The following is an 11587-nucleotide window of genomic DNA, read 5'->3' as shown; positions in this document are numbered from 1 at the left end:
TATTTAGTTTGACTGAATGAAACTGCCTTAAATGTCCTTAGTAAAAAATAAAAAAACAAATTCGCACTAATCAACCAACACATTCAGGTCTTTGTATGTCTCAATATAACAGTATTATTTAATTAAATCCATTTAAAATAATCTTTATCTGAAAATAAAATCTGCTCCTCAACAGCGTTTCCCTCCAGTCAGCAGACGGCGATGTGCGTCTTTCAGGCGATGCTGCAGCGTGACGTATAATCTAGTGGACGGTTCTTCATAAACAGCTCGTCAACCACCTCGGTAGCTTGCTAGCCAACATAGCCGAAAGATTCAAGCTATTTATACGCTTTCGGTCTATATTAGCTACTGTGTTTTAGACACACGTCTATCGTATCTACTTGTTAACCTATTTAATTTAATATTACGTTATTGTTATATTAGTCAGCTATAGTAGCTGGCTGGTTAAGTTAGCATTAGCCTAGTCGCTAATGATAGCTAGCTAGCTAACATCCCCGAACATGAGCTCCCTAAACTACTCCCCTCCTGTTAAAGAAGAGGAGGTCTGTTGGACGGAGAAAGAAGCTCTGGGGCTGAACATTGTCGTGAAAGAGGAGAAGGAAGAGGAGGATGTTATAGTAAAACAAGAAGTAGAGGGCGAGGCTGTTACAGCGAAAGAAGAAGAGGAAGACGTGTTCAGAGTGAAAGAGGAGGATGGGGAGATTACTGTCACATTGAAAGATGAAGAGGAGGAGATAGGAGATCTGATTAACACCAGTAAGTACCACCTTCAATTAGTTTTTAACTTTGGATATTCGGAGTTGGCTCGTCAATACCTCTTCAACGGAGGGCCCTGGGATGATGACTGATATGTCTAGAATCAGGACGTAGAGAACAAGCTACCCCTTGTTTTCTCCGTTCCGTTTCCAAAAAGTGACTTAACATATATATTTGAGAAGGGTCTATCTGCTGACCGCAGACTTCGGGGGCCACGGCATGTAGTGAGTTTAATGTAGTGATGTTTTACTACACACCGTTCCCCACAATAGAGCCATGTGAGAGTTGGGTTGGCTACACCAAAGATTATGGATATACTGACAAGATGTCTCTCCGCCCTAACAAGGGGAGTCGTTGTCCACAAAGCTGCACTGTGGGTTGTCTATCTCCCGCCTATCCTGTCTTTGGATTGGTGGATACATCTTATTATTGTAATCTATTGTTTATATTCTATGAGGGTTGTTGTCGTCAACCGCCTGTATTCAATGGAGAGAGATGCTAAGCTACTAGCATGAATATGCATAGCGATCTGGAGACAACTCCTATAGTGTTTCTATCAAAGTTGTCGGTATGTCACGTGTCCACATAACAACTTAATCATTACGAAACTTCTGTTAGATCAAGTAAACCTCACGTAGCAAATAAGCCATTAATTTTGTTGTTGACCAAATTCAACACTTTCCACATTGGGTTGATAATTGTTTCCACTTGGATACAACCAACTGTAACCTACTGGCATGACCTAGGGAGCGTTACAACCTACTGTAACCTACTGGCATGACCTAGAGAGTTACAACCTACTGTAACCTGCTGGCATGACCTAGAGAGATACAACCTACTGTAACCTACTGGCATGACCTAGAGAGATACAACCTACTGTAGCCTACTGGCATGACCTAGAGAGATGTAACCTACTGGCATGACCTAGAGAGATACAACCTACTGTAACCTACTGGCATGACCTAGAGAGATACAACCTACTGTAACCTACTGGCATGACCTATATATATATATATATATATACACAAGCATTTCTAAACTTTTTTTCTCTCACTTTTATGGGGTATTGTGATGTCTTTATGAGGTATTGTCTGAAAATTGATAATTGAAAAAAATATATCCATTTTATAATAACCAAATGTGTAAAAAGGAAGGGGTCTGAATGCATGTATGTTCTAGGGCAGATTAAAAAAAATAGTATTTTCTTTCTACCAATTGATTGGTTGAAATTGTATGACGTGTATTTGTTCATATAGACACACCCCATGTGTTTAATAAAATCAACTGTATGTGCAGAACTTGAACTGAACTGATGCTTCAAGCATTTGATTAAATAATTAACACACACAAATGACTTGAGGAAGCCAGAGATCAATATAACCAGAAGAAAATAACCAATTCCCACCTGCTGCTGGCCTTCGTTAATTCTGACGTTATGCTCCTGAAGTTTCCGGTAAAATAGGCAAACTTTTTCCATTTCTGTTTGAAGTGCCAATTTATCTTACCATTTCTACCGATCTGCGTGCCAGTTATGAACGAGTTACAACACCTGTTTGGCTCCGCCACTTCCTGGGTCGGTGAAGTGAGGTATTAAATTTAAGGATTAAATCATTTAAGGAATATATCTGAGTCTCACGCTCATCACCTGTGGAATGCGGGGCTTCCAGCGAGGTGTGGATTTAATAGTATGTTGTACCTAGTTTCCCTCCTTCAGGGAACAGTAATTATAGTCATAAATCAAATCAAATCAAATGTATTTCAATAGCCCTTCTTACATCAGCTGATATCACAAAGTGCTGTACAGAAACCCAGCCTAAAACCCCAAACAGCAAGCAATGCAGGTGTAGAAGCACGGTGGCTAGGAAAAACTCCCTAGAAAGGCCAAAACCTAGGAAGAAACCTAGAGAAGAACCTGGCTATGAGGGGTGGCCAATCCTCTTCTGGCTGTGCTGGGTGGAGATTTTAACAGCACATGGCCTTGATGTTCAAATGTTCATAAATGACCAGCATTGTCAAATAATAATAATCATAGTAGTTGTCGAGGGTGCAACAAGTCAGTAACACAAGAGTAAGTGTCAGTTGGCTTTTTCATAGCCGATCTTTGAGAGTATCTCTACCGCTCCTGCTGTCTCTAGAGAGTTGAAAACAGCAGATCTGGGACAGGTAGCACGTCCGGTGAATAGGTCAGGGTTCCAGCAGGTCTGGGACAATAGGTCTGGGACAGGTAGCACGTCCGGTGAACAGGTCAGGTTTCCATAGCTGCAGGCAGAATAGTTGGAACTGGAGCAGCAGCACGGCCAGGTGAACTGGGGACAGCAAGGAGTCATCAAGCCAGGTAGTCCTGAGGCATGGTCCTAGGGCTCAGGTCCTCCGAGAGAGAGAAAGAGAAAGAGAGAATTAGAGAGAGCATATTTAAATTCACACAGGACACCGGAAAAGACAAGAGAAATACTCCAGATGTGACAGACTGACCCTAGCCCCCAGACACATAAACTACTGCAGCATAAATACTGGAGGCTGAGACAGGAGGGGTCAGGAGACACTGTGGCCCCATCTGATGAAACCCCCGGACAGGGCCAAACAGGTAGGATATAACCCCACCCACTTTGCCAAAGCACAGCCTCCACACCACTGGAGGGATATCTCCCACCACCAACATACCATCCCGGGACAAGGCCGAGTATAGCCCACAAAGATCTCCGCCACGGCACAGCCCAAGGGGGGCGCCAACCCAGACAGGAAGACCACGTCAGTGACTCAACCCACTCAAGTGACGCACCCCTCCCAGGGACGGCATGGAAGAACACCAGTAAGCCAGTGGATTTAATAGTATGTTGTACCTCGTTTCCCTCCTTCAGGGAACAGTAGTTATAGTCATAACGTGTGGATTTAATAGTATGTTGTACCTAGTTTCCCTCCTTCAGGGAACAGTAGTTATAGTCATAACGTTAAGCTTGTCATATGATGAACTTTAACCTCTCTGGGCTAGACGGGACGAAATCGTCCCACCTACGCAACAGCCAGTGTAATCCCGTGGCGCGATTTTCAAATACCTTAGAAATGCTATTACTTCAATTTCTCAAACATATGACTATTTTACACCATTTTAAAGACAAGACTCTCGTTAATCTAACCACACTGTCCGATTTCAAAAAGGCTTTACAACGAAAGCAAAACATTAGATTATGTCAGCAGAGTACCCAGCCAGAAATAATCAGACACCCATTTTTCAAGCTAGCATATAATGTCACAAAAACCCAGAAGACAGCTAAATGCAGCACTAACCTTTGATGATCTTCATCAGATGACACACCTAGGACATTATGTTATACAATACATGCATGTTTTGTTCAATCAAGTTCATATTTATATCAAAAACCAGCTTTTTACATTAGCATGTGACGTTCAGAACTAGCATACCCCCCGCAAACCTCCGGTGAATTTACTAAATTACTCACGATAAACGTTCACAAAAAAAACCTAACAATTATTTTAAGAATTATAGATACAGAACTCCTTTGTGCAAGCGAGGTGTCCGATTTTAAAATAGCTTTTCGGTGAAAGCACATTTTGCAATATTCTGAGTACATAGCCCAGCCATCACGGCTACCTATTTAGACACCCACCAAGTTTAGCTCTGACCAAACTCCGATTTACTATTACAAAAGTTTGATTACCTTTGTTCTTCGTCAGAATGCACTCCCAGGACTGCTACTTCAATAACAAATGTTGGTTTGGTCCAAAATAATCCATCGTTACATCCAAATAGCGGCGTTTTGTTCGTGCGTTCAAGACACTATCCGAAGTGTAAATAAGGGTCACGAGCATGGCGCAATTCGTGACAAAAAAATTCTAAATATTCCATTACCGTACTTCGAAGCATGTCAACCGCTGTTTAAAATCCATTTTCATGCCATTTTTCTCGTAAAAAAGCGATAATATTCCGACCGGGAATCTGCGTTTAGGTAAACAGACAAAAGAAAACATAGCATGGGGTCGACGCGGGCACGCGCCTGAGTCTCACAGTACTGTAACCAGCCACTACCCAAACGCGCTACTTTTTTTCAACCAGAGCCTGCAAAGCCACGATTCAGCTTTTTACCGCCTTCTGAGAGCCCATGGGAGCCGTAGGAAGTGTCACGTAACAGCAGAGATCCTCTGTAATGGATAGAGATAATCAAGAAGGGAAAGAAATTGTCAGACAGGCCACTTCCTGCATGGAATCTTCTCAGGTTTTGACCTGCCATTTGAGTTCTGTTATACTCAGACACCATTCAAACAGTTTTAGAAACTTTAGGGTGTTTTCTATCCAAAGCCAATAATTATATGCATATTCCAGTTACTGGGCAGGAGTAGTAACCAGATTAAATCGGGTACGGTTTTTTATCCAGCCGTGTCAATACTGCCCCCTAGCCCTAACAGGTTAACTTAAATACTGGATCTTGCTGTCGGACAGTTTTTGTATTCAGTTCTCTGAAATGCTCTCTAACTACGTAACATTTATTGTCTCCTTATGTTACGCTGGGAAAACAGTTTTCATGGGCACAGAAATCCTAAATCATTTCAGTTTACTAAATCCAATGGTTCTAACCGAGAGTCACCTTAACTTTATTGACAACTCCCAAATGGATACTGTCATTAATGCGGTTCTTCAATAATTACACATAATTCTTAATACTGTAGCTGTTTAGTTACAGTCACATGTTCAACTATCATCAGCTGATCCAGGAAATCATTTTCTGAGTGCCAGTCAAATGTAGTTCTTCATTCATTACACCGGTAAAGACAGTTATGCCGTGCTCCACGTTGGATCCAACATCCCAAACAAATCGATATTTATAATGTGTTATTGTTTACTTGATTTACAGTAGGGTCTCGTTAGTCTGTTTGGAAACGGAGATACTTAGCTCATAATGTGTAGAGAACTGTTCCTTGATGGATAGGCTATTGTACAACACACAGAGCTATTTTCCTTTATTCAGGACATTTAGAATGACAACACATTACAGAGTAGCCTAGTGGGATTATTCACAACATTATCAGGTGATCAGGTTATGAATTGTCATGACAAAGACATTTTAGTCTCCTTGTTTCACCTGAAATATTAAATGATTTATAGTCCTAGGTCTATGTTGTTGTTAGACCTACTGTAGGACCCATAAAGTCACCTATGTTATTGTTAGGTGAGATTATAGACCATTTTGGCATACACTTAGTGGACAAAACCTCATTGTCAGGCTGATGGAAAACTAGCCAATGAGCATTTTACTGGTTGAAGTCCTTGAGTAGCACTCCTGATCTAGTGCTGTAATATTCCGAATACATTGTGAAAACTAATCTTTGCTCACCATTTTTTAAATATATATTTTTTTTTCACCCCTTTTTTTCTCCCCAATTGGTACTTAAAGTCTTGTCTCATCGCTGCAACTCCCATACGGAATCTGGAGAGGCGAAGGTCGAGAGCTATGCGTCCTCCGAAACACAACCCAACCTAGCCGCGATGCTTCATGACACAATGCCCATCCAACCCGGAAGCCAGCAGCACCAATGTGTCGGAGGAAACACCGTACACCTGGCGACCTGGTCAGCGTGCACTGCGTCCGGCCCGCCACAGGAGTCGCTAGTGCGCGATGAGACAAGGATATCCCTGCCGGCCAAACCCTCCCCTAACCCGGACGACGGTGGGCCAATTGTGCGTCGCCCCATGGGCCTCCCGGTCGCGGCCGGCTGCAACAGAGCTTGGACTCGAACCCAGAATCTCTAATGGCACAGCTTAGGCCAGTTGCTCACCATTTTTGCTCCAGGCAGATATACTACATCCATAACTAGCGGTTTCTGCATTAGCAGGGAGGTGTTTCTGCAATCAAATTGTGTGTGCATTGCCCTTGTCGCAATTTTAGCAAACACAGAAAGTTGCCTATATTTGAGAACAAAAGTCGCCTGGCACACTGCTTAGGAGTTCAACACCTTTTACTTATTTCTAGTTACTACTAATGTGAAAACAATACTAAATATGACTATTGTTGCTCACTTGACTGTCTTAAGACAATTGTCAAGTAATTTTAACATTCATTACAGACGTCAATTGTTGTACAGTATCATGGCTACGCTGTTTGCATCACCTTTTTCAGTGGATTTCTGCTGTTGTGAGCCTTTAACTATCTGTCTGACTTGTTCACACAGGAGAGAGACGTGACTATCATGGATCCTCTGGGGAGCCTCAACATCATGATGCTAACGAGTCAGAGAAGAGTCTGTCCAGATTCTATCACCTCAAGAAACACCAGCAGAGACCCACAGGGAAGAAATCTATCTGCTGCTCTGACTGTGGAAAACATTGCAAATCTTCAACAGAACATAAAATACACCAGCGAACACACACAGGAGAGAAATCTCACCACTGTTTTGATTGTGGGAAGAGTTACTTAAGATTAAAATCACTAAAAGTACACCAGAGAACACACACTGGAGAGAAACCTTACAGCTGTGATCAATGTGGGAAGAGTTTTACTACATCTAGCTATCTGATTATACAGCAGAGAACACATACAGGAGAGAAACCGTACAGCTGTACTCAATGTGGGAAGAGTTTTACTCAGTCAAGCAACCTGTTATCACACCAGAGGACACACACAGGGGAGAAATCTTTTAGTTGTAATCAATGTGTGAAAAGTTTTATTACATCTAGTGAACTGACAGTACACCAGAGAACACACACAGGAAAGAAACCTTATTGCTGTGATCAATGTGGGAAGACTTATATTTCATCTTGCCATCTGACTAGACACCAGCGAGTACACAAAGAAGAGAAACCATTCCACTGTTCAGATTGTGGAAAAAGATTCTCATCTTCACAGAATATGAAGAAGCACCAGAAAACACACACAGGAGAGAAACCTTGTAGCTGTAATCAATGTGGGAAGAGTTTTACTCGGCCAGACAGCCTAAAATTACACCAGAGAACACACACAGGAGAGAAACCTTATAGCTGTAACCAATGTGGGAATAGTTTTTCTACATCTAGCTATCTCACTATACACCAGAGAACTCACACAGGAGAGAAACCTTATAGCTGTAACCAATGTGGGAATAGTTTTTCTACATCTAGAGATCTCACTAAACACCAGAGAACTCATACAGGAGAGAAACCATATAGCTGTACTCAATGTGGGAAGAGTTTTTCTATGTCTAGCTATCTCACTATACACCAGAGAACACACACAGGAGAGAAACAATATAGCTGTATAGCTGTAGTATAGCTGTAATATAGCTGTATTCAATGTGGGACAAGATTTGCTTGGCTATCACATCAGAGAACACACACAAGATAATATCATAGCTGTGATCAATGTGGGAAGAGATTCTCTGATTAAACATCAGAAAATACATGAAGGAGTTGTTTCATGATATCGATGAAATAATGTCACAATGTAGAATGTTTTAACCTTGTAGTAGGAGTATTTTAATGATGTCACAATGTACAACCATAAACATTTGCCCCCTGTTCTATTGATTTCAACATGATATGGATATTAGCCTCAGGGGGAAAATCCAGGCTCTGAAATGGAATAGTACTATTTATGAGATTTAACAAAAAGTGACTAACAAAAAAAGAGCTGTGTTACACTTACCACGTTGGTGACGCACTTGAATCCAAATGCAACACTTCAAAATGTAGCTAGCTGCTTTCTACAAATTGTCCTCTAACCAGTGATGTACACATTATTCCCAGATTCCATGTGGTTTTTGAGCTGTTCGTTTTAACAGGATGTGCAACTTCATCTCCCTCCTGTCACACAAATTATTTTAGCATGATATCGATGAATAAGTGTTGTGTTCCTTTGTTTAGCGACCCCTACATTTAAATGCATCACTCCAAAATGTAGATGACTGTCTTCTGCAGGTAGTCCTCTAACCAGTGAGGTAAAATATATCTCCCATTTCCATGTGTTTTTGTTTAGTTGTTAGTTTCAACATCACGTACAACCTAATTCCCCCCCTACTCGATATCAGTGATTTATTGCTGCTTGTGCAGTTTATAAGGAGCTTGTTTTAAAAAAATACAAGTAATATGATTATTGTGGCAGATGTTTGTGTACATAGCACATGTTATGTTTAGGTTTTCAATATATCACAAACTGTTTCTGCATGTTGGTTATTGATTTAGACACGTTAAAACTGTGTTTTGACATTGGGGATATCCCATCTAGCAACATGTCATTGAAAAGACATCGAAAATAAGACTATGCAATCAAATATTTCATATTTACATTTCATGTAACATTTAGTAATGATAATTATTTATGCAACCAACTGACTTATTTTTTTGGTACAATAATATTGACATTGTTATCCTGCTTTTAGAATATCAGGGTTCATTCTCAGATGTGCCAAACCAAATGTACTAGAGCATGACATTGGGGACTGGGCCCCGATCCAACAACATGCCTATCTAGTGAACCCTGAAAAGAGAGAGAAGCTCTGCAGTGAGGTGGAAAGTTACTACGGATATTGCCGGAGTTTCCTCTTGAAATCAGACATGTCAGTGGTAAGGACAACTTGGTTGCTGATTGTCTCAAGGGTGGGCAGTCAAAAAGATTTGTGTTTTGCGTTTAGCCAGTGCGTTGCCATGGATCACAATTTATTTTGACTGCACGTTTTTCCGTATTGGAGATGAGTTTTGTTTGGGCTCGTTCCAAGGAGACAAGAGTTCTAGAAGCTAGTGAGTTTTAGGAAGGCGAGAGTTCTAGAAGCTAGTGGGTTTTAGGATTCTATAGAAAGAAAAAGGAGAGAAAATAAAACTATTGTATATTATTGTTTAGAAATACGTGTTTTTCTTGTTTTTAATTGTTGACATCCAGTAGACACCATGTTTATATTGGTGAAGGTGAAGCATTGTAGATGATCATAATGTGAAATGGAAGTTGTTTTCTGTTGGTGGTGAGCAAACTTGTCCATCAAAAATATAGGATATATTTGTTGTCTTAAAGGGGAAGGTGTTACAGGCTTTGGTATTTCTATTTATGTTTTGAGGTTGGACTTTAACAGGTATAGCTCGTTAACACGTCTAGCTCGTTAGCACGTCTAGCTCGTTAGCACGTAGGACGCACTGATTGGTGTCACCTCGTTAGTCAGTATGTGTTACACCTGTGCTGGCTTGTCCATCTCGTTAGTGGGAAGGTGTTTCACCTGAGCTGGTCCAGGTTCTATGTAAGAGTGTCTGGCCCAGTGCTCCAGTTGTCTTGATACATGTGGAGAGTCAACACCTTTAGTTGCTCCACCTTTTTGGTTTACTTCCTGTCTTTAAGTTTGGTGTGGGTTTTTCTTTTGTTTGCCTCTTCTTGGGCAGATTTAGTGGGTCTCATGGTGGGTGTCTTTTAGGTCCCAGTTGTTGTTACTAGTCAACTTTCAGTGGACACCCCCATAGTGTCTTTCAGAACCCCTCCTAAAACCCCACCTGTTTAGTTGTTGTTAGTTCCTCTTCTATTTGAGCAACATTTTAATTTTTTCTTGCTGGGGAACGTAACAACAAACAATGTAGTAAAACAAGCTTATATTTTGGGTTGGATGTTGCATCCAATTAAAATATTAACAATCAATGGCATTTCCTTAGAATGTTAGTCTACTGTTTTTTATCATATGTTTGTTGTGGTAAATATTTGTTTATTTTCATTTGTTTTTTCCTGTGAAGCCATTGTGTTGCATCCATGTCTGAAATGTGCTGTATAAATAAAGCTTGATTTGATTTGAACATATTGCAAAACAAATTAACCCAATGACCAACCAATCAACAGACTTGCAAAAGCAACACATATCTTGGTCCATCTTAGTATGAAAAACATATCTTCAACTACGTCAAAATAGTGCTGGTATGTACATTGAGTATCACTTTTCAACCAACCCAGTTCATTTGTTGAAGATGAAAAATGTTTCAAGGAAAAGGATTCAACTACTGAAAACTGAAACAAACAAATGGATCAACCAGATCAATCCCACTTTTCCAGCCTGCTGAAGGCGTGGTGGAGTGGTAAACACCACCCCCGGCTCTACCAGGGGCTTGAGGTGGTCTCCCACAGCTCTGCTTATGTCATGTTCTGTGGCCTTGCTGTTCCATTTATTGACTGACCCTGCAACACAGAAACACAGTCATATTATATAAAACACTCAAAGTAATGGATATGGAGCATCTATGGCCTCAGTTACACCTGGCACCTAAATGTGACTTCTGTCAACCGATCACTCCAAGCTGCATTAGGTTCAGATCTACCAGGATGGGCCTTTGATAGTCTGGATGCAGTCAGGCCACTGAATATGCATCAGCAATATAAAGAGATGGGGTGAATGAGTGGGGAAAAGTACATTTGACACAAATGACCTTCATAATATCAAAGAACAAATGTGTGTGCCTGAGGGGAAATTAACTTTCATACAGCCAAAAGGGGTCAGAAATTACACCAATATCAGTGGACAATTTGCACTAATGTAAATAAACATAGATGATGGAACATATTCCCTTTTGCTGACGTGATGAACCACTAAGGGGACATAACTATTTACCATCTAAACCATGTGTGACCTCTCACCTCTCTGGCTGTAGAAGTGTTCTTCCTAACCAGTCCCTCAACAGCTCTCTGACTGAGCTCCACCCTCACTGGGTCTTCAGAGGAGAGGAAGGCTGAGGAGGGATGGAAGGATGAATGGATCAGTCAGTCAGTCAATAAAGTGTAGAGCTGCTGTCTATGCTGTCTGACAAAATCACTATTTTAGTAGTTCATTAAAGTAAATTAGGCTTTATGACTGCTGAATACCAACTATCAATCACTTAGATCAT

The 11587-nt window shown here is 40.9% G+C and overlaps 1 protein-coding gene across 1 annotated transcript; it reads left to right on the top strand.

Annotated features, from left to right (window-relative positions):
* Positions 1 to 257: 257 nt before the first annotated feature.
* LOC145863058 (uncharacterized) lies at positions 258 to 10507 on the top strand. Its single transcript, XM_082968308.1, has 2 exons — positions 258 to 756; positions 6940 to 10507. Exons 1-2 carry the CDS (start codon positions 501 to 503, stop codon positions 8013 to 8015), a joined length of 1332 nt encoding a protein of 443 aa, XP_082824434.1. The 5' UTR covers positions 258 to 500; the 3' UTR covers positions 8016 to 10507.
* Positions 10508 to 11587: the final 1080 nt, after the last annotated feature.

This window comes from Salmo salar, chromosome 02 (assembly GCF_965601325.2).
Source record: "Salmo salar chromosome 02, fSalSal1, whole genome shotgun sequence".
NCBI lineage: Eukaryota > Metazoa > Chordata > Actinopteri > Salmoniformes > Salmonidae > Salmo > Salmo salar.
Note: the sequence above shows the minus strand (reverse complement) of the source record. Positions and strands in the feature narration are given on the sequence as shown.

What these genes read in the sequence shown, in the direction of transcription:
- LOC145863058 (XM_082968308.1), top strand. Translation starts at nt 501, where the DNA reads ATGAGCTCCCTAAACTACTCCCCTCCTGTTAAAGAAGAGGAGGTCTGT. An exon ending in AGGAGATCTGATTAACACCA is followed by an intron (nt 757 to 6,939) that starts GTAAGTACCACC and finishes TTGTTCACACAG; the next exon opens with GAGAGAGACGTGACTATCAT.